We start from the raw sequence: 26,542 nt of genomic DNA, 5'->3' as shown, positions 1-26,542 counted from the left end.
AAGTAGCATTGACATATGTGAGAAGGATGCCTGCTTTCCTTACTTCTGAGATAATGTTCTTTAGAGTAAAGCATCTGTTAAAACAAAACTTTTTTAACAAAAGAAAGAAAAACCTGTGTTATGTAAAAACATAATCCCAAAGGATACAGATTGGTGGAATTTTGGCTGCTGTGGGCTGTATAGAGTTTGCAGGCTGAAGGAGAGGACTACCCTTTGTGTTTGGCAATGCAGGAATGTGGCTTGTGTCTAAGTTGCCATTACAAAGCTATACTCTAACAATTGTGGAGGAGGATATTTTCTGTGTACGACATCAACAAAACCCATGTGCTGATGAACTTTTGAATATCTGATAAGCATTTACTTGTCACGGTAGAATCAGCTTCATTTTACACTTTCTAACATCCTGTGTTTCATAAGAAAAATAATCAGCTGCCACTGAGAGGAGGAACTGTTATACATAGGATAGTTTATTGAGGCTGATGGTTTAATGCCCTCCTGAGCTTTGCCTTCTGGTTTTCTGGAAAAATGATACAGAGATGTGAAAATGTTCACTCAGGCCCCTTTGCAGTAACTTAAAGCCATGACCACGCATCCAGGAAAAAGAGACAACAAGGATGCCAAAGTGGAAGCTTTGGGGGAAAGGGGAAAACATTGTGGGTCAAGGAGATATGCTGGGATGCGGTGTATTATTTCTTACTGATTCAGAGCTCTGTTACTAGCTCTTGGATGGTTCTTGAGACCCTCATGAGTTGCTTCCTTTTCCTGTTTCACAGGATTTCCCAACTCTATTAATTGACAAATGTGTGCATCCATTTTGAACGCTTTTCCTTTGGGTGTTCTGATAATTTTAGTGACACCTCTAACAAAAGCAGAGGGGGAATTGCCATGCAGCAATTTTTTCAGTTCCCTTGCTGAGCAGCACCATCTTTATAAATAAGAGGAGAATGCTGTACAAGCAGATGCAGCTTTCCTGCTTTCCTCATGCTTTGTGTTTTCACTAAACTTCCATAGCACAAGGTCCTTCCAAAAATTATCTATCACATAGAAATTTACAGTATGAGAGCTTTGTATAAAAGATCCCTCCAATGTTAGAAGTCATTGTTAATTTTTTTTTCTTCTTTGTCACTTGTGTTTGGCCTGTATTGACCTTTTAATGCTGATTGGGCTAATATTGGTGCAGTTTCAAAGTATATCTGTAATTTGTACTGTCAGACTGAATCACTACATATTATCTCTTAAAAGCCTTGAGACGGATTGGTGCCACAAGTTATTGAGCTTGAATGATTCCTCTAGAAGCATTAATAGTTTTGTTCAGGTCCTGTATTCTATTGCATGGGATCAGTCTCAAAACTTAATGTGAGCATTAAATGGAATAGCATTTCAGTTCTTACATCCACAACATTATAAAACATGAGCTTGAAGCTGGTTTCTGGAAAAGGCCATACAGTCTTTAAAATGTACAACATGAGAGAGTATGTCTAAATTAGTATAAAAAATCTCAACTGAAAGGAGAGCTCAGCTTGGATAAATATGAGTTCTTGAAAAATTTATTGCAGCTCCAATAAGCAAACATTCACCATTACTTCTAAATGCTGTATTATGAGATGAAAGGTTTCATGACCTGTTTAATTTGCTAAACACTGGCGTCTGTTTTCCCTCCAGGGTTCTGTTGGAGTGCCTGGTGTTCCAGGGAAAGATGGACAAGTGGTGAGTTGTCTGACTTTTTCAGCACTGCCATTATTTATGTAGTGGATTAAAGCAATTTCGGGCTTGTTCACATGAGCAATATGCAACCTTATATCCAGAACTGTGGCTTCAAATTGGCTTCATGGAAAAGACCATGTATAATATAGCATAATGTGTTTTGTGCTCTGAAGTAATTTTTTTCTAGTTTTACCTGAACAAGCAGCAAATGTAATTAAATAAGCTGAAAGTCTGGTGTTCAAATTTGGTGATGACTGATAGGTTGTAGAAAGAAATGCATATTAATAGTGTGTTACTTGAGTCAGCATGTTTACAAACAAAGGGTTTTTTACTTTTTGTTAACTCAGTCTCATGATGCAAACATTTATATTGATATTGGGTATTGATGTGGTACCAATACATTTTTATTACAACCTATAAATAGAGAAGTAAAAAGAAGTGGAAGTGCAGCTGGAGGATAATTAGAAAGAGGAATAAATCAAACAAATATTTTTGAACACAACCAAGAGGAAATGCTAATTTAAACAAGTCACTGTCATAGTTCAGAATGGCCCTCCATAAGGAGAGGTCACAACAAAGCAGCAGAGCTGTGTTACAGCGTTGCTAAGGTTTTTTGGCAAATCTGAGTGATGAAGTTTAAATAGTATACCTCCTTGACTGTAAAGAGTATTATCCATCTGTTGTTCTCACAAGCCCTAGCATTCCTAGTGAACTTCAAAAGTACTGGCAAGGGATGCCAAAAGGGTGATATATATGTTCACCAGGTTCAAGCAGCAGCAGATGGTAGTGTATAAGGGTTGTGTTAGACAATCCTCTCTTCTGCTTCCCTCACCAAGAGGGAATGAATATTCCTAGGAATTCACCCTGAATTCACTTATTCACTTGAATAAGTGTTGTTTCAAATCATTTACTTTTAATTCTTCTTTCCTAAAAAAGAAAAAAAAAAAAAGGATATATTGTTTCTAATAGCATAATACATAGTATTAGACCTGTGTTTTCAGAGTGATTATAAGAAATAATGTAATAATCATTTCTTTCATTTTAGTGATAGTGATAGGAATTTATTTTAAACTATTCAGAGTATTACAATTAATGTGAAACAACAAAATAAAAAATATTTAGAATTAAATATGTACACACACACACACACATATATATATATTTAATACTAGAATTTATAAGAAAATAATATGAAACAAATTTGCGTTAAGTCCTCAGATTTTTTCCTTCATATTTTATAACTGCATTCAATTGCAACAGGAATGGTAGACAGTGCTTACCAACTGAGATGCTGTTGTTGTACATAATTCAAGTAATTTTTGTGGCCTGACTGAAATGCCAGTGAAAATTTACTTTGTGGCATATCTGTAGGAATATGTAAGAAGACTGGATGAGGTGAAGTTGGAAATCACTTTGAATAGAACAGAAGTGATGATTCATATTTATTCAAGAACTTTATTTTTAATAGTAATCATACAAACTCCAGCCAGAAAAATTCACTCAGATGAGCAGAAAAAATTGATATTAATGAAATGTGTCAAATGTGTGATTAATGTGTCATTTTGGGAGACAGAGAATTTTTTTACACTCTTTGGTAAGGCTGTTTTTAGGAGACCACATAGACTTATCTGCTGTCATGTTTCAGAGGGCATAAAAGAAATGTGCAGTTGAACATTATGGAAAGATGCAAACACATCTTTAAATGTTGATTATTAATTTTTAATTGTGCTTTTAAAAAACTCCAATATTTTCAATTTATGGGTGTCTGTTTATTTGATTTAATTCAAAATTCATCACATCTATAACTTTGCAGACATTTAAAAATTATTACCACTTTATTAAAGATGTCAGCGTATTTTTAGTGTAGCTGGACTGCTTTACTTTTGACCTTAAAAAAACCCCTGAATTACTAAAGTGAAACATAGGTACCAGGACAAATAAAAATAAATTGCTCTTGCATTCTTTAGTTTTATTTCTCAGCTGTTGGTTGATATTGACTAGAAACCACTTCCTTATTAGCAAAAAATGTGTTATTTTCATGTAATACTAGGCAGATGAAAGTTGAATGTTGCTATCTCTTTTAATAAATAGATAAAAAAATTCTGTTAGCTTGGAAACAGTGGTAGAAATGAAGTTTAAACTGAGGTAGTGTTTGTCTAAAGTTAGAAAATATAATGCAGCCTAGCAATCCCATATTAATATTTTCCTATCAAAAGGTCAGTTCTTCCAATTTCTGTGAAAAAACAGATTCTCAGTGCAGTGCAACACACAAGATGTAGATGAGAACCAGAGTGGTGGTTTTGAGAGTTGGGCTGTACTGTAAGCCAGCTGCTGGCACTTCTGGCTTTACTCATTCAGATTCATGGTGACTTGCAGAATAGTTTGGTTCAACTTGCATGTGTGATGCGAGTCATCCCCTTTTTAGAAGTTACATAGTTAAAGGACTTTACAAAGGCCTTACTGTCTTGGTTGCCTTTTGGTCAGTGAGCTCGCTCTGTCAGACAGCAGCATGTGCAGTGCACTAAGTTCCAAGTTAATATTTTTCCTTGGTTTAAAAGGCAGTGAGTGTTAAGCACATGCTTAAAGTTAAGTGTGTGAATGCTTTTCTCGTTTGGACGATTAAGTGTTTTTCAGCCAACGAATGTCAGCAGTGTATTCACTTTGCTCTGTCCTCAAGCAGTTGAACAAAACAGAGTTAGGTCATCATCTACGTGCCTCTGTAATTTTCCTTTTTCTTTCTTTTCACCTCTTCTTTAATTGAAATACCGAGTTACAGGAGATGATTGACAAGTCTGACCATAGGTCTGGGAATGAGATCATAAATTCTGAGTGCACTTAGAACAGTCTTTTAATCCCTTAACATATGAACCACTTGTCTTAGACAGTCTCTAGATATTAGAGTAAGTGTAATTTTACACAACCCACATGTTTTTGCAGGACTGTTAACTAGTAGATTTTTCTTGTATTCAGAGTAGCAAAATCACTGCCATAAAACCTTCACACATTAGGCCAAATCCAGTGAAACATTACAGGTAGTCTTGCAAGGACATGTACAGTCTTCATATGTTCCTACATTTGAGAAACTATAGCAAGTTTGTCTTGAGAACAGTAACTGGAAAGGAGCTGCTTAGTAATACCTACATCTGGAGAGAGTGTTCTTTCTGGAATGGACCAAAACCTGCTGAAATACGGAATCTTTCTGAGTGCTCCTTTTCCTTTGCAGACTGTTGTGCAATCCACAGGTTTCTTTCTATCACGATGCAATGGCAGATAAACTTCCCTTTCTCTATCCCTGGCAGAAGCTCCTCAGGCACTCGAGAAGTGCATGGAGCTAGGAGGTTGCAGTGGTCTAAGGATGTCATAACTGTACATTAATCGTGTTGAAATGGCCACAAAGGGCTTCTTGAAAAGTTAAACTCTGCAAGTATAGAATATATATTCTGGTATTTGTTAAGTGGTGCTGATTTGATAAGAGCTGTCAATTACTTCAGCAGCACACAAAGAGAAAAGCAGAGATTCCTTAAGGTGGTATTTGGCCTGAAGGAATGCAATTTCTGGTGTTTGTGCAAATAACTCTCTTTGTTATAAATAAGAGTTTGTCTGGAGTACATAAACCCCTCACTCTAAACTTCCAGAAATCACTTTTTCTTATGTAATACTTGATATTTTGGTGGGTTTCTTGTAAGGGTATATTGAAAACAGAATGAGTGGTCAGGATAGATCCCTTCATTTCAAATTCTTCTGGTAGATTTGCAATAGCAATATGATAAACCTCAGAAGAATTGTCCATCATATCAGTAGATTCAGAGTCTGGGTATGCACATTTCTTACTGCTATCTTTATGCTTTTTGTTTCTCTATTTTACTTGTATTTCCTTATTACTGTGTACAGTTCTGTATAGGAACACATTTTGAAGGTGGCAGTATTGAATTTCTCCAGTGAAATGAGGAAGGGTATGCATGTACTAACATTTTTTCAAATAAAGGGAGGAAACATTATAAATTTAGTTCACAAATTCCCAGCAGGCTAGCTGGGTCTTGTTGAGGAGCCTTTCTACTTAATTTCAGTTGGTGAGTGGGCCAGGAGAGATTTCCAGTCCTTAAACAAATACTTTTAAGTTACTTTTGAGGGGCACAAAAAGCAAGTTGAAAGGAATTGAATTCAACCTGGTTTGAAATGGAAATCATAGTAACATTCCTGAAAAACCTCTTTTTTACCCTCTTTCCTCATCTGTGTATTTTAGAGTGAAATTAGACTGGATTAAGTTCTGGGTCTCTTGTGTTTCCTTATCCTTAAATTGATTACATTCTAGTGACTGAAAAATATAGCAATACTGACAGCCTTTCTTTCAGGGTGAGGTGGATATCAACCAGCTGGTGTAGAGAGTTATGCATCTCACCAAAACAAAACCTATTTCAAAACTGCAGCCTCCAGGCTGTTTTTCTGTTACAAACAAGAAAAGCTGGGGCCTCCAGCCATGTTATTTTTAGCTGATTAATTCTGGATATGAAGGTATATGCCTCAGGGGCAGAAAGCACTCCAGTAAGGAGAAGCATGCTTTCAACTAGCTCAGCTCCTTTAATATGGACTCTGGTGGGTAATACATTTTTAGACCTGTTCTGAAGTAGATTTTATGAGTTCTTATTGACAGATTTTTTTTCTCATATTACCAGCAGAGCCCAAGCAATGCTCTATACACCTGAGTATTCACAAAATTCACATTCACTTCAGTGTAAGCATTAAGATTGCCCCTACCACTAGAGTATCTAAGGAAACTGCTACACTTATTTATTGAGCAGAGTGCTGAAAGTTGTTCTTTGCCCAAACACAGGAAAGAGATAGGGGGTTGGTCAAGTTACACAAAGGCAAGATAAAAATAACTTCATATGAAAAAGAAGTCAAGGGTTACCCAAACAGTATTTCTAATGCAATATTTGCATGTTTACCAGTGTGGGGTGTGATGTTTGTGCATCTGATAGTTTTGTTGCTGCTTTGGTACAGCAGAACCTTGACAGGCAGGATGTTCACATAAGATGCTGCTGGTACCCCAGCATCCCATGGAGCTCTTGCTCTTTCCATCACGGTATCAGTTAAACCACACATTGCTGAGGTGGCCTTTGGAAATCACAGCCCATCTCAGTGCCAGGAGGAAGAATTTTATTTTTATTTTGGTGCATCATCATAGTTCCACACGTAGTTCCAAGCTGTCCTTGTTGCACAGGACAGCTTCTGCAGTTTAGCTGAGAATAAGAATGCAGAAGGGCAGAAAGGGCGAGTAATTGCCCTTTAAATTGAGTACCAAGACACTTCACACCTCACTACAGCATCTTCCCCACTGTCCAGCCCTTTTAGGAAAAAGTTCCAAGGGGGTGCTCTGAGGGTACCTTTACACAATTTCTCTGGGTCTTGCATCTTTTTCTTGTGTGAGGGTACAGTTTAGCCCTCATTGATTCTCTAACTGGGATCATGGGTTGTCTTTTATAGACACCAGGAAGTTTTAGAACTATTGCCATCACTCTGTTACTGATAATTTCTCAAGAGTTCATGACTGGAGAAAGACAAGCTGTGAGCTAAAGTTAGATGTACTATAGAAAAAATTACTCTTTAAATGAGATAAAAACACTGGTGAGGCCACTCTTGGAGTACTGTGTCCAGTTGTGAGCTCCTCACTACAAGAAAGACATGGACATACTGGGTAGAATCCAAGTAAGGGCCTCAAAGCTGACCTCCAGAGGTGCCTTCTAAGTTCAAGCATTCTGTGATTCTATGAAAGAAAAAATAAATAAAAATATGTGGTCTTGATTTGAAAGCTAGCTGATGTGCAGGAGACAATTGTTTCTGCAACCCAGCACCTTTGCTGTCAATGCAATTAAAGAGAGACTACAACAGCAGTCAGGAAAGACATTAGCCATGGCCTGGTAAATGTAAAAAACATGTGACTTGAGGGCTTAGCTTTATAGCTTCTTTCATTTTAACAGGTTGAAAAGCAGTCTGATTTAAATTGTTGCATTGAATGACACTGTGGAATGTTTGGTGTTCCCTTGCATTCATCATTCCTTGAATAGCAGTGTCATCATCTTCAGCCTCTTAAAGGCCAGTTGTGCTTTTTGTTCATCTCCAAAACACTAACCTGTGGGGCTGAAGTGTACTTATACAGCATTTTACACTCCAGCTTTACTCTTAGAGCATTTTGCACTCTGGTTTTAATACACGCTTTTAGTAATAAATAAATAAATAAATGTAAATAAATGGAAGAAAAATAGCTAACTATACTTCCTAACAGAAATATTTTAAATTATTTTCATGCCAAGAATCAAAATCATTTTTTGGGATGGACACGTTTAAAATGAAACAGTATCTGAGTAGGGAAGAGCTATCAATCTACTCGTCTTCAAAAGTTAACAGCTCTTTGCTTCATAACTACTTTGAGCAGAGCATTTTTTGTTTTGTGGTTTGGTTTTTCTTGTTTATTTTGGGGGGGTTTATGTTAAGGCTCACTGGAATGATAAAAATATCTGCACATAAAGCCAGACTGCCAAGCCTACAAGACATTTCAGAGTGACAAAGGGAGGCTCCCTGGCATAAAGCTTGTTTAACTGTGCGCTGGGAATGTTCATCAGGGCTAGGACATAGAGCAGCTTATGGGCTGTACATTTTCACTTCACCTTATTACTCCCTGATTCCTTGTAAAGACAAAGAAATAGAGGTCTAACATAGGGAAAGGAATATTTTCCCTGTTCTTCTGAACATTAGAAATTGAACGATAATCACTTCAAAACATAAAGGCACAAGGTCATTTCTGTGTTATCCTTCTAGGCTTGCCTTCAGTCTAACCCATTCCCAGAACTAGTTTCTGCACTTCAAGTATCTCTGTAAGTGTAGTGCTGAGCATAGCAAAGGTGCATATCGGTCAGAAATGCTATTGCTGGTATGAATGGGGATTTACTATGACTAGGTGACAAGCTGAGGTTTTCACTTTCTTCCAAAGAAAATAATTTTTTTTGTTCCATTTTTGCGGTCTCCTTTTTGTCACAGCAGTAGCTCTCTGCATCCATAGCACTGATATGTAAACCTGGGAGGAAAGTGCAAGCTTGGAACTTCAACCTTTTGATTCGAGATTTAAAGCCCTGAAAGCATCAGCCAACAGCAGCTGTTGAAAATGAAGGGAACGGAAACAAGCGTGTTTGGGGCATGGGGATGAGGAGAAACAAGTGTATATTCATGGGTCCCTTCTGCTTCATTTTGTCAACTGGCAATTTTCTTCAAGAGCCTTTTAGGTCAATTCTTTAGGACACTCACACCTAATCTCCAACAGCTTCAACTCCTGACCACTCACATATCAAATGCCTGTGCCACTTTATCAGCCTCACAGCTACTGCAGTACAAAGGGGCCTTGAGAAGGGGCTGACACAAGTGACTATTTAATTCCCTGAGGGCTTAATGGTACCTAACATTTTTTGCTCTGGCTTGGAAAATGCCTCACTAGAGTTTTGCTAGAACTTTGATGATTTTGGTTTGTTTTTTGAAACAGTCCAACTCTTGAGGAAATTAAAATGTAATTAATGATTCCATTACCTAATTTAGAAATACAGTGGAACTTGCTTTCACGGACAATCAGAGCTAATACATCTATGGTTAAATCTGCCTGCAGAATTAAGAAAGAGAGAAGTTCTTAATAGGAGACTTTTATGGAGGACTAGAAAAATATGTCTTCTTGTGTATGGAAGAGCCTTTATCTTAATGTCTCTCTAGTTTTTGAGTAGAGGATTGGTTCATCATGTGTACTAAATTTGAACACTGTGAAAATTGTTCACTGAGTTTCTGATACAAATTACTCTTCCAAATTTGATTGCTATGTTAGCTATTGGATTTAACTTTTCCACATTTTTATACACTTAAATAGCAAAGGGCTTTTAGAAGGACCTAGTTGCAGACTTTAAAAAATCTTTCTTTGGCTGTCATTTTAATGTGCTTTGCCATGTCAGAAGTGTGATGCAGTTCTCTATTGTGAGGTTTATCAAAGGTATTTCTTGTGAAACTGAGATACACATCTGCAGAACCTTTTTCATAATAAGCCATTAACTCTAGTTGTTTTACAATAAAGTCTAACCATTGCATTATTTTATCTAAAATGAATATCTGTTGGTTTTTTTCTTGTTTGCTTCTTTTCTTTATTTTTAAAATTGAAGATGGGAAAGAAGATTGAAAATAAGTGTTATTTGCTGATTGACTTATGAAAATAATTTATGACTCCTTAAGATGTAGAAAAGTAATATATTACCCATTGAGCATACCTAAAATTTGGAACATTGATGTAATGCTGACAGTTTTAAAAATTTTTAAAACCACTTTTCAGCCACTTGTATGAATATAAAAAATGGATAAGCAAAGTATATTCAAAAAATTGAAAAGCTCTCTGTTTTTCCAAATTCTTCCATTTTTGAAACAGGCTCTTCTTATTTTTTCATTATCTGTCTTCTGTCTGAGACCAGAAGCACAAATGTCAAAATAAATTAAGATAAGCCTTTCTTGCAGCATTTCTAAGTTTTAGAGAAGAGGAAAGCATTGGCAGTCTTGCTGGGAAGACTGTGCTTTTAAGGTTAATTAGACAGATTTTAAGAAGCAGGAAACACAATTCTCCTTTCTGTTTAATGTGATATCTGTGTGTTTCCACCTTCTTCAGAAGAATAAATTCTTACCTTACATTGGTTAGAGTTAATCTGCCCTAACTGACAAGTCATTTTAGTGCCCAGCTGCGGAGTACATCTTTGCAGAGTCTTTCAGAATTGTTTCTATCATTACTGACCCATTATGAGAAGGTTAATATATTTCATCATGTCTTTCTTAACTTCATATTTTTTTTTTTTTCTTTGCCTTTAGGGTGAACCTGGTTTGCCTGGCATAGCAGGAGAGAAGGGAGAAGCAGGGCTCAAGGTCAGTATTGAAAATGAATTAAAAAAAGAAGCACAGAGTATGTGAGTGCATATGTAGATGACAGTTGTGCCTTCCAGCTTGGGTTTATATTCTGACTGGCTTTTAATGATCGGCTCCCTCCAGTGATCAGTGCTGTAAGAGGCTTTACACATCTCACCATAAAGAAGCATATTCTTCTGCGGTGCATGTATAATTCCAGTCAGTGGCACTGACGCATAGGCATCCACTGCCAACTGAATGCAATATGCCTGCAAGTGTTTGGGAATTCGGGGACCTTTTCAGAAAGGCTTTGTTTATGCCCCTTACAATGTGTTTCAGGCTTCTTTTCAAGAACTGCTGTGGTCAGTTCTTTGACAAATGTCAGGGTGAAGTCTTGAGGGTTGATCTTGCTATTATGGAAGTTAGCAACAAGCCTCATTAGGAGCATGTCTCAGCCTGTATTCGTTACATCAGAATGACTCTTTGCACTTTATTGTTACATAGTTTGTTCTGCTGTTTTAATATTGAACAGGTGAAATAGAGCATAAAGCTTATGATAACTTCATTAAAAAAAAAACACGACATGTCCAAGATGATGGGATCTCTGGGTCTCTTGGAGGGGGGTAATGCTAATTTTTAATCCCATCAGCTGCGAGTGAGCATTGCAGTTGTGCTCCTCAGCTGATTCTGTGCATCATGCTGCCACTGACAGACATGCAAGGCAGCCTCTTTACATTTACTGACTGGCTGCTTGTCCATCAGGAATGAAAACAAATCATTTGGGAGCATGACCTTTTCTTACTTTGTATACAGAAGAAGCCAAATTATGGCAGTTGATGCTTCATTCGTATTCACAGCTGTAGTCCCTGAGTTGCCTAGCGACTGCCAGCCATCAGAAGGGGCAAAGATAAGCCAGAGCGCAGCTCTGAGCCACAAATGCAGAGATGAGTTGTCAGGGTCAGGCTGGAGTGCAAAAGTGCTTTTGCAGTTTCTCAAGCACGTTTTAATTTTGAAAAAAATAATGGCTATAAGCCATCTTTTTGTTACAGAGGTTGTTACAGAGAATATAAAGAATACTGAAGGCTCTTTACTCTGGACCAGTTATGAATTTGTTTGAGACATTTAAGGCATTTTCTCTCTCTTGAGGAACTTTCTGAGCTATTGACAGAATCCTAAGACTTTCCCTTCACATTCAGATTTTTTGTTTCCTTTGTTTGTTCCCGAAACAAGGAGAGCCACGCATAGGAGCCACCTAGGTCCCTGCAGGCTGCTTCTCAAAGACATATGTCTCTTTGTCAGGGTCTAGGACAAAATAGAGCAAGAGATCTTCACATGTAAACCATTGAAGATTTTAAAAATAAAATGTTGAAGTTGTATTGTCCATTGAGATCTATTAAATTTACGTATTTTATTGTTCATTGGAGATTTTCTTGTTGTATTGTAACATCAGAGATATTGTCATCAGTAGTGACATAATTATTAGTAAGGATAGTAATACTAACATTAGTAATAACTAATGATAGTAAAGCTAACAGTTTGGTTTTTGCCTGAGTTAGTAACTTACGACTTCTTTGCTCCAATTATTTTCCTTAGGGTGACCCTGGAGAAAGAGGAGAAAAGGTGAGATGTTTCACTTCCTTTGTTGTGGTTCTCTTTTGGATAACTTGCTTGGAGAATCGCTAGTGCACTGATCCCAGGTTTAAAAATAAAAAACCACAGCTCCTATCTAGAACTTGAGTGGCACTGTGCAGCCTTTCCAAGGGTCAGATAATACCTGCTAATGGAAGTTATTGATCTGTGATTACTGCAGTGGGATTAGACACAGAGTGCAGTGATTGTGTGTTAAAGGCTGCTCAGCTGAACAATCAGGCAACTAATCCTCACTATAGTGAGTCTCAGAAAATAATGAGCCTGTCTGAATAAATTAGAGATCCACACATTTCTCATAACTTGGTTTTGATGCTCTGACACCTGTGTGGAATAAAACAATTAGGTAACAGAATGATAAAACTACATAGATTTTAAGTGATACCTGGAAAACAAGCTCTCCATGTACTAAAAATAAAAATGGAATTCTCCATTTGTGTTTGGGTCATTTTAACTAAGATCAAGGCAGTCTGTCCCTATGATCTCCAGTGATGCTGTCTGGAGAGGCATGATGGTGCTCTTGCAGTGAATTAGCAAGAAATTGCTTCTCTGATGTCCAGTCATACCAAGGCAAGACAAGGGGGTGGAACAAGCTCCATGCTGCAGAAGAGGAGTTCTGCTCTTCCAGGCATAGTGGCTGGTAGAAGCTGAGCTTCCTCATCTGCTCACAGGGGCAGTTTGAGAAATAGCATAAGCCTTATTTTGGGTAGGAATCCATGCACAGCCTCATCTTTTGCAAGTATACTGAGCTTATATTTAAAAAGTAATTTGTTTGTACTGAGGTGCAATTTTCTCTTGAGAAATGTCTACTGGTGTCTTTGCAGCTGCAACTGAATTTCACTTCCAGATCCATATAAATCTGTGTAATAGCAACTGGAAACATGCTTTGCCAAGGCAATTAATTTCACATTTTCAAAAGCACACCATAAAAATAATCTAAGGAAGTCTTCAAATTGTGTACCCCACATGCAGAACTATGTAATCATAAAATATGCATAATGAAATAATTTCTTCTGTTAAAATGATATTTTTAAAGTACTTCAGTAATCCTTAGTTTGTTTTCAGACATAAAAGGAATAACAATGAATTTTAATATGTAGTGAATTTTTGTTACTTAAAACCATTCTATTTTTCCATAATTATCCTTCGTCTTTTTCTAAAAAGTGTGGTTACAGCTCCCCTCAATATGCTTTATCATGTTAAATGAACTTGGGATGACATTCCTCACTGTTACTCTTCCATGTTTCATGTATGTTTCCTTAATTAAAGTGCTGGTAGATTGTTAGCTGGTTCCCCTTATATCAGTGACTGTGATGTATAAATTGCTAAGTCCTCTCCGAATGTAATTTCACATTAAGGTTTTCAGAACCATATGAGAGATACTGAATACTGTTATTTGAACAGTACTACTTGTTATCTGACCAAGGCCAGGAATGTGTTTTTAGTCTGCTTAGGCTCTATTTTTATTGATATTTTTGGCATTTTAAATATTTATTGCACTTCACATGAACCTCAAGTCCCACAGAAATTTTTAGCCTGTATTCTTAACATAAAAATTATATAACATATTTGATGTAGTCTGGACTTCTTTTATGGTTACATGCCTAGGTGGAAATTAGGTCTTTTTATGGATAAATATTGTGAAATTTTTATTTAAAAATTTTGGGCATTTTTTAAGTAGAAAAGGTGTTATTTGAATGTCACTTTTTAACAAAAACAGTGCATAGAATTTATGTAGGAATAAAGTCATTTGGTAGCTCCTTGAAGGAGTGACCTTTAGTGAATTTTTTTTTAGTTTGTGAATCATTCATGAAGGACCTCAGTCTCAGAGAGTATATGCTATAAATTACTTGAGAATCTCAGTAAAAACTACTGGGATTGTCTAACTGTCATCTGAATTTTATTAGATGCATCTAGGTGAATGTGTCTGTGTTGGGAAGAAAAATGTATTTGTAATTTAAAGTGCTGAATCATCATGAAATCATTAAATCATTCCTTCCTTGCTAAACTGCAGTGAACTGAGAAAGATGGTAGATTATACCAGCAGGTATTTTGATGCTTTGTGGTGGGGGTTTTTTACAGGTCTGTGAAAGGATCGCAGTTATAGTGAAGTCTGTGTAAGACATAGCCACTTCCTGACCGTGTCATAGAGACTGACCCTGTGATTAACAAAATCAGCTTGTGTTGTTAATCATGTTGGAATGCTGACTCTTCTCTGCATACCGTGTGCTTACAGAAAATCATTAAAATATAATGTGTGTTTCAATTATAGGGGGATGCTGGTGAGAATGGACTGAAGGGTGACACAGGAGAAAAGGTAACAACACTTCTTAGAAGAGAAGAAAATGTGTGCCTTAGGCATGCTTATAGTATAACCAAATAATGAAAATAATAATTTCTTCAAAATAAAAATGCATTTTGAGCTGAGGTTTTTTTAAAGGTGAGTGATTTGACTGAGTTCATTCTTATGAACAGAAAAAATGTCACTATTCTGTCCAGCTGAGCATAAGATTTCTTACTTTATACAGCAGTAGCCCTCGTACAGAATATATCAGCATGGTTCTAGCTAGCACTCCTCTTTGTTGAAATTTGCATCATGCAGAAGCTTTGGTCACAACCTGCCAGTTGGAACTGCCCCTTTGAATTACAGCTGTGTTTTCTGGTATACCCTTTATCTTTTCCCCTTCTGTGTTTCCATCAAAGAGTGGGACCAAACCAATATGGGACAAAAATTATAGTTTCATGATAGGCAACTTCCCTCCCAAATTAGCAGCTGGAAAATCAAGAGTTGACAATAAGCATACTTTAAATCTTTATTCCAAGTGACATCAACAATAACCTCACTTTATACCTTCTTAGTTCATTGTTGCAAAGTACCAAGATGTTGTAGAAATCACCAAAAAAACCCAGATCTTTTCAAAATTTTTATTTTCCAGAGTTTTATGTGAGACTCATGCTCAGAAAATTGAACTGGAGTTTTCAGTGTGGTTTCCTTACACAAGCCAGTCTTTAGCAGTCAGGGAAAAGGCTGTGTTGGACATGAGAAAGGGTCAGGCCTATTGATCTCTTCTGGCCATCATTTTTGAACTCATATGCATCTAAAAAACATTTAATGACTACACTTGGGCAGAAACATAAGCACTTCTTCTTGTACCCCTGCATGCGTAAGGCTTAACCAAATTACAGCATTTCAGTTCAAGGAGAAATTTATGATGGATTCATCAAGCTGGTAAGGAATGCATGCAAATCCCTCAGGAGCTATCATTTGGGTACAGTAAATCTGTACTTTGAAGAGCACAAGGTTTTTAAGGCATATTCTAAAATCAGCAATTAAAAGTAGACGTTAGATTTAAAAACAGTCAAATTACTTGATTTTTGGAATTAATTTAAATAATACTTTATTTGCAGTCATGCTTATTAATATAGATGGAAGTCTTAAGAACCTTATTTACTTACTTACACGATGTATGCTGGTAACATAATCTTGATCCACTCTTATGGAATTTAAGAATATAATCTGCTACAAGTCTGAATTGAGATTGTTGTTCAGATAGATAGTTCTACAACAAGTAAATGGTAAGTTTGTAATCTCTCTGGGAAGCCTAGTGCAGCTTCACCTGTTGCTTTTCTTCTTCATTAGCCTTGAGGTTGAGTTTGCATCCACAAGGATGCCCATATTGCCCTGTGATCAGCAGCATGCACATCCCCGTTTGGGATCTTTTTTGAGGAAAGAAAAAAGTTCTCTCCTTCCTTCAGTGGGAGATACTTTCTGCACAAGTATGAAGTTTTAAATACTGCTGTGTGAACTTTCAGCACTTAGGCAGTCGAGTTGGGATCAACTTGTGGAAAGTAGAGGTTCTCTGGAGACTTCTTATATTGCTATATCTGAAGAAATTTCAAGACACCTCCTGAAATTCATAATGCAGAAGTCTCCCATCTCTTCTAGGTTTCATATTATTTTCAGAGATGGGTGGTGACATGAGAATATATTCTATTTATTTGGAGTGCACTGCTTTATCTGTAATGGGTTAGAGTCCTCTGCATTCATTTTTGCCAGATTTTCCAGAGTTGTGACTTCATTGACTTTCAGTATTTTTCTTCTTTTCCCCCTGCCTACAAGACAATCTGCCACCCAGAAAAAAATGATACAGTTCTTAGAGGAGAGCTGCAGCTTAAAGTTTCTGATAGGTAGCTTTGCAAACACCACTTTCTAGAGAGATTATGAGGGTGATTTTTGACAGATAATTTAGGAGTATGCATTAAACTTGGTGTCATTACATTACACTTGAGCTGCTTAACAGGGTTTGTATTCTTGCCTGTACTTCAGCAGAGGAGGAAGTTTTTGCTCAGGAGGTTTAATCCATAAAACTTAAAAACATTTCTTTGAAAGCTTGAATAGAATTTCTGTGAGGTAAATAATAAATTTTTATTCATGTGGGACAGAGTGAGATGCCACATGACAACAGATCCAGACTTGGTTTAGGAGCAGGTTCCTGTTTTGTGAAAAAAATGTACCTTTGTTTACTGAACTGCTGTACCTAGTGACACTCAAAAATATGGACTTGGGTCCTTAATTCTTGACCTGAGACTTTAGAATTAAAATGTCTTTGTTGAATTGTTGAAGATTGTGTCAATGCCAAGCTTGAGTTCTTGTTTCTGTTCTTCTACTGTAGCCTTGGTTCCTAGAAACTACCAAGGATATTCCTTCTTTGTACATGTTCCCTTGCTAAAGTTTCTTCATTAGCAAACTGTCTTGACTCAGTAGTGAACTGTGAACATACTGTACCATATTTTTTTCTTTGATCTAATTTTTATTCTTGCATGAAGGTGGATTATAAATATTTTGTGTCTTATCTTCTCCATATCCATCATTGCCCTTTGAAATATTTAACCATTTAATGTGTCTTACTAGTTGCTTTTGCCCTTTATAGCTATAAAAGTTTCTTGAGGCTTTCAGGTATACATGCTTGTAAGGGATATTAGCAGTGTCGCCCATGCATGTCTATTAAAATGAGGCAGCTCAGGTTTCCATGCATGTATCAATCTCATAATACTGATTTTTGTGTTTTCTTCACTCACTGCAAGCTGCAGTGTATTCCTATTCTTCAGAGGCCAATGAGCATGTTAACCAGTACAATTTAATTTTATAGGACCATACCAAAAAGATACCATGCCCAAACCAGCTGTAAAGCTATGGCATTCACAGAAACATCAGAAATGGGTATCCTCTATTTGTATTTTGTACAAATAATATTAAACATTTATACTCTGCTCATACATCTCTGCAGTGTATTACAGTGCTGGCTTCTATCCTGACTATGTAAATCACAGGCAGGCTGCTGAGGAGCTTGAAGTTGCTGCTATGTAAAACTTGCTGCTTTCAGTGAGCAATGTACATTTGTTCTGCATAATGAATAATTAAACAATTTTTCAAATAGAAGCACGCTAGTCATCTTCAATAGTATATAGCCTAACTAGCAAACTTTTCATTAGTTTTTTTTTTCCCCTTTGGCATATTGTTCAAGAAAAAAAAAAAAAACAAAACCAAAAAACCTGATCCTCTGTCCTGTGCATATCAGTGCCTATGAAATCCAGTCAACCCAGCAAAATGTAGACAAATCTTTTTGAATGCTAGATGCACTCTCAGAACAGAGACCTTTCTTGAATATGTAATTACCAGAACTGTCTCATCCTGTAAAGTATAGCCTTTCATGCATTAATCTGTCCATTTAAATACACTGGAGTGTTGAGGAAATAAAACTATGACCTGTCCTGATGGAGATAAACTCATAGGTCAATGGTTTGTTTTTTTTTTTCAATGTGAATCTTCCTTAGCACAAAAAATGTTGTCAGTTGAGTCCCGACACTTGCCATCTATAAAATTAGGTCAAATGATCGCTTATATTCTTTGTAAATAACAGTGAATTATTTTTAATGTAGATCAGCAATTTAGAGACGTCAAAGTATGTCCCATATTCTGGCTGTGTGAAGTACATTTATACAACATCTGCAATTATTAGATCTACATTATTAGTTGTGAAATTTGAAGTTAACTATAATAGGTGTTTGGGTGAGTGAAGCTAAATCTCTCTCTACGTGGTCTTGGAAACAACACCGCTGCTTTTCTGAACCACACTGATGTAATTAATTAGTTAAATGCCTATTTAGTAGCACAGAAAACAGGCAGTCTTGCTATGCAGTTATTTTACTATATAATGTTGCTATACTCTTACATGATTTATGTGTTTCCTGGAAAATTGTTTATGTAGTAAGAGTGATTATTTCTTGTGGATTTTTTTATCAGGGTGACCCTGGCTCTTCTGCAGCTGGAATTAAGGTAATGGAGTTCTAAAGAAGTTGTGCAGGGAGAAGAGGGGTTGTTCCATTCACTGTGTTACTTTACAGTGTCACAGACATTTTGGGTATCATTTATGTTATGGTTTTCCACAGCTCCATCTTTAATTCATTTTCTCAGATCTCATGTCTTCATCTGTTTTCTTTTAGGGTGAACCTGGTGAATCTGGGCGGCCTGGACAAAAGGTACTACTTGGAAATGTTCAGTTTTCCTTTTCTGCTGGATTTGTGATAAATGATGTTACATCTGTGTTACCAGTGGCACTTACCTGCACTGGGATGAGTCTGAGGCAGTACAATTTAACAGCCCAAGGCTGTACACATTTGGTCTGTTTATTTTGTAGTTTAGAAAGGCACAGGAATGATGATACTCATTAACATGAAAAGCAATTTTGACTAACCCACCTTCCCTTTTAGCCCCAGCATACTTCTTGCATCAAAAGCTTACCCCATTGAGCTGGTGAGACTAACAAAGAATGGCTCTGCTCCTTGGGTCATCACAAGCTAACTCTGCATGTTTGACTATTAATCTTCAAACTGTGGTACACTGTTAGATCTCATCAGGAAGAAAATAAATACTGGTTAGAATCCCTTTCACATACACCTGTGATGGAAATCAAACCGTCAGTGGCATGTAGTGTGTTTGGAAGGACACAGACCAGGTAATGCTGTTCTGTTCTTCCTTCCAGTGTAAGAAATTCCCTTGGGTGCTGTGTGGCTGAGGATGCTTCTGCAAGGAAAGGTCTTGAAGGAGTTACAATAACTGTACTGCACGAGGCCCTGTGAAGCTGGGGAATGTGCTCTTTGAATGCACAGTACATCAAACACAGCAAATGCTGTGCCTTCAGCTGCCTTTTGTGAGAGTAGGGGGCAGGTCCTGCAGGGAGAGCAAAGAGACAATGAGAGAACTGGATTTGTGCATTGCAATATTTGGTTTCCCTCTGGAGCCATTGGCACTGTTCTTGCCTCTTACAACACTGAAAATTGTCCACTGCACACTGCTGCCAGAGTCAAAGAGAGTCCTTCTGTCAGTTGAGATATTCCAGACAGACAGTCAAGAGCTAAAATTCTATATAGTGGATGACAAGACAACCATTTTCTAATACTCAAGATATTTTGGTGACTAAGCAAAACCCAAACCACATGTAAGTAAGAAATAAATAAGACATTAGGTATTTTTATTTAAGAAATTATAACTCTCATCAGAGACTAAATAAGACTATTACGGTGGCAAATGCAGTTCCTTAGTAAAGTGCAGTTTTAATTAGGAAAGGTAATCAAAGTAGTTTAAAGCTATCTAATCCACAGAATCATTCAGTGTGTGAATTCTGCAGTGTATGCTTTGCTTGGCTAATAAACTAGAAAATGCACTTAAGCACCTGTGGAGATTCAGACTCTCATTAAGTGGCTGCCATGGAGGTAAAACTAGCAGTGATTTATCAGCAGGCTCCTGGTTCGCAGTCTCGGGCACTCAGATTTTATGTAATTCAAGCAACATGGATGAGTGAGAGGTATGCAGTTCAGACTTGCTGCATTCTCACCTTCTTTTTGACACCAGACGGGGGTTAGTGTCTTCCTTTCATTCACCTCATGATTTCCTAGTGTGTCACAACTCCTGTCCCAGCTTCAACCATCAGCTTCCACAACATGCCCAGTCAGCATGCCTCCTCCAGCCAGGTGTGCCATGTCTACTGCCCTGCGCCTCTGCTTAGCAGGGACTTTTTCACACCACCAGAGGTTGTGGGATGCTCTTTTTCCAGGTGGAGGCATGTCTCTGCCATCCACATCATCTCAGTGCTTTTCTCCCTCTCTGTGTGCCATTCATATTTCTTTCCTATGTCTTCTTTCCTTTCTTATATTTTTCTTTTTATCTTCTTCTAGTTATCCCTTATCCATCTTCAAAGGACAAATATGCGTTGAGCTGCCCACCCAAATACTATTTGCATGAAATGAAATGTGACAATATTTCAGCAGTCTGACAAGGCTGTTGTGGGCAACATTGTGTGCTGAGGTGACAGAATGAGCTGCTCTGCCATTATGTAATAGAGTTAGTATACAGCCTTGGTTTCTTTAAAAATCATTCTTCTCATAAATCATGCTTGGAATTTTTATATTAGGAAAGGTCCAAAAAAGTAAATACTCTGCATTCATCTATAATGCTACCTGTATTTAAGAAATAATGATTGATTGATTGATTGATTGATTGATTGATGTATCTTTTAGGGGCATTTTAATTGTTTTAGATTACTGTGGCTCTGAACTGGCTTTGGTGGATCCTTTCTGCTTATTATGTGTGAGTGTAGGGGGGTTAGATCTGTCCCAAGGCTAGAGAGTAACCTACTGCAGCAACACTAATATAATGTCAATTCTAAATATTCCAGTTCTGTGCTTGCAAGTGAAATGTAGTGCTTCCACAAGTAGGTGGATAAAGTTGATGGTCGTAGTGCTGTATGTATGGCTGCTCATGCAAAGAGTGGAAAGAAAGAGTAGGGGGTTGGAGTTAAAATTTTGTTAGTGCAGTGGAACATTATTCTTTTTCAAGAGTAAAAACCTATTTTCTGCTTTAGAAAGTGATAGTCAACACACCAAAAAGTGGCATCCTAGCCTCTATTCTTTCATCTGATTGTATATGTACTATTTTGAGACTGGAATCTTTCCTGTGCATTTAGGCAGTTTGAACAGTTAGAAGTTTGGAGAAACTAAAACAGACAAAGAAGCTGTTATCAGATCCTTCTATACCACTTAAAAATCATTCCATTTGATGAAGTGATTTGCAGACCCTCTATTGTGTTTTTCATTTTGTTGCAGAGTGTAGTTTTGTTATGAATGCTTCAAGTCTATGTAATATCTTATCTCTGCCTCAAAGAAGTGTCTCTGAGTAGTGCAGTTTGATGGACAGCTGTGTCATGTTGTAGGTGTGTTTATGTTTGTGTGTGTATGCCTGAGTGTATGGATGTAGTAAGCGTGTGTGTACACAGCCACATAAAATATTTTAATAGCACAACCTGTAGGTATCAGCCCAAACCACAGAGTTGAAGTCTGGATTTCGGTAAAGCCTCATGAGTGTAAAAAAATCTGGACTATAGTTCAATTCATTATAAAGGTAAAAGTTGGCTTTGGAGTTCAAACCTGAGCTTTCAGAAAGTTCAGGCAATTTCAGATCCAAGGTGCTGGTTAGAATCCATCTCTGTATTAAAATAAAATCCCCAGCCTTTAAAATAATGCTTTATTCACATGTTATTGCTTTTTCTTTTTTTCTGTTCATCATCTTTATTTCCCTAGACAGCATTTTTCCATTTAGCTGATATCTGAAAATGACCATTTGTAAGAATGTTGTCATTCTTGTCTTAGACTAATTGCAAAATTAATACATTCAATTTTCAATGCTTGTTACAAAATTACCTTGCAAATAGAGTTCTATAGGTCTTTCCATTGCAATTTTAAATAAGCAAGGCTTTTCTGGGTAAAGCAGTAAAAGATTACATTCCCACTATCCTTCATGACACCGTGTATGTTCACAGATAAAGAACAAGCTCTGAATTGATGCTGTGGATAGCTCTATAAAACTGATGGCCCAGTTATAATTAGGCAGTCCTGCTTAAATTGTAAAATTTAAAGCAAGCTCTTCTGAATTGCTTTGTAGCTAAATCAGAGAGTCACACAGCACAGTATCTAGCTCAGAGTTGAAAATGGAACAGAATTAAACATCTGTCATAAATATGGAATGTAAATGGCAGTGTGTAAAATGAACTAGAAAACTGCTTGTTTTCTTCTCTTTTGCTGAAGTGTAATGTGAATTCATATTTGGCTTTCCTGACATGGATTTTCAGCCCTGTGTGTCATCTTCACATTGAAGGTTCCCAGAAGACATCTAAGTTCTTAACATGACTCTTACTAATTGTACATTTAAGTCACTCATTTTGAAAAAATCCTGCTGGAGCTGACTAGCAATCACTCATGCTCTATTATCTTCCTGCAGAACTTACAGGGCTGTTCAATACATAGTGACCTTAACTGGATAATGTCTGTAATATTATGTGATTTTCCTGTGTAGGGTGAACCAGGCCTTCCTGGGCTTCCTGGACTCCCTGGAATAAAGGTAAATACTGTAGTACCTGTTGTACTGGGTGGGAATACCTCAAAGAGGGGGGAATGCAAGAATGTGGCTCAGATGGACTTACTGTATTGTCTTACATCTTTTTCTGTTTCTGAGGTATTGAACTGTGGTTTTTTACAGAAAGTTTTCACATGGAAAATCTGTTAAGTGTCTATGAGTAGCCAAACAGTATGTCTTACATTAAAATGTGAAGCAGAATATTCTAGTTTTTTCTTTTAAAAATCTAAAATAGTAGAGGTTTTATTTTTTTTTTCTTTAATGGAAAAGTCTTGTCATCAAACTTATAGTTGGTTTCCACTTTGTGTACTTTCCAGTAGCAATATCCTACTGAATTAACCAAGCCTCCAGCCAGAGAACTGCATTAATTATACGCAGGCAGTGGAGACCTGGCTCTGTTGACAGAAATACTCTGTGCTCCATTACACAGCAGTGATTTCCACTGACAAGTCAAAATGTTTTAATAATACTCTATTCAGTGTTAGCTACAATCCCTGACACAATACTTGGTTTAGTCCCTGACTTCCAGTTTGTCTGGAATCTTTAGGTAAGTTGATATAAAAGACACATACTTGGTTTAGTTCTAGCATAAGTGGTTGCATTAGGATCTGCAGACACTTGCACAGTTTGAGCTGTAACTGTGTAATTCTGCACAGAGGGAGCAGATTCACATATCCGGAGTGAGTGCAGATCAGAATGGCCACTTTTCCTTTGTGTCAAAGACTGTCCTTTCAGAAAACAAAATCTCTTTGAAACCTTTGCTTTGCATTCCAGCATGGCCTTGTGTATGTCTCAAGGAGAAAGTTTATAGGATTTCCCTCATAAAAAGGAGGATAAGTCAGAGACCAAACTCTTTTCCATTGTGGAAGGATTCAGGATTTATCTCATGGAGTATAATATTTGCAGTGATTTTCTCAAGGGACCTGTGAATTGCCACAGTATTGAAGCATAGTGTCGCTTCTGTGTTACTAGTGAATTATAGGGAAAAATTGAATGTGCGTATTAGATTTTGTGTGTTGTAACAGCTTAAAATGTAGTTCCTGTGGAGGTTGTTCATTTTCTTCAAGAATAAACTCTATGCTGAGTAGTGAAGATCATGCAGGAGAAGTCTTGTGGGATTAAGCTATTTTTATTAGGGTCTTTGGCAGCAATCCCTATTCTGTTTACTTTAACTGAGCAAAGAGGTAGCTCAGTTGCAGGTCAGTGGGGCACTTGCCTGAGGCACTCATCCCAGGGACACCCGCCAAAAGCAACTGGAGCCGTAGCTGGTCTTTGGGGTTCCCATGTTCATGCAGACCACATGTCCACTCATATAACCAGTAAATTAAAAAGTCTACATCTGAGTGGCTGCTCTGGGAAAATTATTTGTTGGCAATAAGAATGGCTCAGAAGCGCAGCTTCCAGAGTCACCTGAAAGACAAAATGTGAAGTGAAAAACAAATGAAGTGTGGGAGTTTTGCCCAGTGAAAATTTGTTTCCAAATTCAGTGGATGCAGTGGAAAAACAGTGTAGTTGCCTGCAGAGCAAAATGGAATCATTTAGTCAAATATTAATCATTTAGGAAAATACTTTTTTGTGTTTAAAATCCAGTCCAGAGGGAGACTGGTGGTATTTCAGTGAAGAAATTTCATCTAGTGCAATTCTGCATTCTGCGACCTGGATGGTGACAAGGAAGCAGAATGTGCACAGGACAGAGCAAAGGATATCTGGTCACATCAGACTTGCAGGAAGGTTGCTGTTCATTTCAAGGCATTTCTAATCTCCATTTTATTAAGCAGTCTGTAGTAAAAAACCCTAGATTCTTCTGAGTCACTGAGACTATGTCTGTGACATAAGAAATGGTAGCAGAAACAAGAGAATGGCTGGAGTTAGGAATATGGGCACGCATCAGCAAAGGTAAAGTAGTAGTTTCCCCCCTTTTCTCATCCTCCCTTTTAGCAAAGATTTATGTACCACCATGGTAAGATCATTACGTTGATTTCCAAAAACAACATCATTGTTATCTCATGGAGAAACAAATTTCCAGTGATCTGGTGTTGATCAAAAGCTACTTTGAAATAGCAGAGACAGGAGGAGAAACTTGAGCATGGAGGAAAACTCAGTTCCCTGGACTTGGAATCAGTTGGTGCTGTCATCTTGTACAAAACCAAGAAGAATCTTACTTGGAGCAATGACTTCTTTTTTCTTTTTTTTTTTTTTTTTTTTTTTTTTTTCTTCCTTCCAGAGTGATCCTTGTTGTTTGTTACAATTTTTTTTCTGGGATTTTGGGTTCTGTTCCCATGTGGACTTTATAAAACTCTCCAAGATACATTTTTGCTACTCTATCTTAACAGTGCTATGCAGTAGTGGTATAACATCAAAGACCTAGCAGAAACCTCTCAAAGTGTCATTGCAACATCTAAGAACTTGTTACAAAATTTAAGCTTCCGTAAGGAAATTTTTTCCTAACCAACTGATTATACCATTCTCATGCATTTGTGTGCCAGCCCAGTAGCTGTTGGCAGGGATTTTTCAGGCTTTTTCCAAACTTTGCAAGAGGTAAGGAAAAGATCACGATACAGGTTTATTCTACACATTGAAAATTCCTGGATGTAGTTCTTAAATGTTAAATATTAAGTCCCATTTCCTTAAATCTGTTAGTTGACCTTAAAATTGCTTCCTTGTGAATGTTTCTCTGCAGTGGCAGGCTGTATTATGAAATGTTTTAGGTAACTGTGCACATGCAGAGCACTCTTCACAAAAGCTAAACCAATCTGTGCAAACACAAACGCTGTGTCAGGCAGTGGATCTCTCCAGCTACGACTCCTCTTTCTTCCCAAGGCTGAACAAGCTTCCCAAGACATTCCCTCCTCTGTGTTTCAACATACAGGAAAGGTTAATGGACACACTAATCACTGAGAAACTTTCAGCTTCTTATAACGCCATTTCGATCAATTTACCAATGTTCCTGGGAGCCTGTAAGGACTTGTGTAAATGTGATACTGCAGTCTGAATGAGTTGCAACATTGGACAGACATGCAAGTATCATATCTGAATTCCGGGTATACAGCAGGGTCTTCTATTACTTTGCTAGACTCATTCACTAGGCACATGCGGATGTTTTGGGAGCTCTTCCTCTTCCTTTTCCTTCTCTCCTCCTTTGTCAGTTGGTGCCATGGAGGAAACACAAGTGCAGTCAGTTATTTCCAAGACAGTGTAGAAGCTCTCTATGACTTACTGGAGAAACGTTTCTCAAGCACCTGTTGCTGTTTAGGAATGGCTGGAAACTTAATGAGCCCTGAATGTGTTCCACCTAAACTCAGAATATTAACTCATCGCTCTACTATCCCCCAACTGATGCCAAACAGACACAGAAGCCTGTCTGTGAAACACAAACTTCATATATCTGTTTTACCTCATAACTTTTGCAGGAAGATACTTACAAAGCAGCACTTGCTTACTGTGATGGAAATCATGCATGCCCTCATTCACTGTAATGTCAGACCTCTCAAATCTGTTGCATTGCATTTTCTGGAATTTGGCCTGTACAGTCCTCAATTTCCCCACTGCAGTGAGAAGCCTTCACAAAACAAACCTCTTCTCAGTAACAGCACCTTTTGCAGGATCTAGATTTTCTATGGTATTTCTGGCATTTGTCTCTCAGATTTTAAAACAAGTACTGAACTTAAGCTTACGAGCACATATAAATTTTTATTTTATTGTATTCAAAAAAACTGAACCATTGTGTGGTTTGACATGAGAAGAGAAAGTCTTCTTAGCTCTTCTGCTTTTGGGAAGTATGGAAAGCTTTCTGTGTTTTGAAATTCAGTG

The 26,542-nt window shown here is 37.4% G+C and overlaps 1 protein-coding gene across 1 annotated transcript in view; it reads left to right on the top strand.

Moving 5' to 3' along the window:
- COL25A1 (collagen type XXV alpha 1 chain) overlaps nt 1-26,542 on the top strand; it is a 294,445-nt gene that overhangs the window by 225,732 nt on the left and 42,171 nt on the right. The window contains exons 12-18 of the mRNA XM_053941672.1: nt 1,663-1,707; nt 10,585-10,638; nt 12,211-12,237; nt 14,537-14,581; nt 18,569-18,601; nt 18,769-18,804; nt 22,673-22,717. Coding sequence (XP_053797647.1) covers nt 1,663-1,707; nt 10,585-10,638; nt 12,211-12,237; nt 14,537-14,581; nt 18,569-18,601; nt 18,769-18,804; nt 22,673-22,717 — 285 coding nt within the window. The remainder of the gene's footprint in view (nt 1-1,662; nt 1,708-10,584; nt 10,639-12,210; nt 12,238-14,536; nt 14,582-18,568; nt 18,602-18,768; nt 18,805-22,672; nt 22,718-26,542) is intronic.

This window comes from Vidua chalybeata, chromosome 4 (assembly GCF_026979565.1).
Source record: "Vidua chalybeata isolate OUT-0048 chromosome 4, bVidCha1 merged haplotype, whole genome shotgun sequence".
In the NCBI taxonomy this organism is placed as follows: Eukaryota; Metazoa; Chordata; class Aves; order Passeriformes; family Viduidae; genus Vidua; species Vidua chalybeata.
The sequence above is the reverse complement of the archived record's forward strand: the minus strand, read 5'-3'. Positions and strand labels throughout refer to the sequence as shown.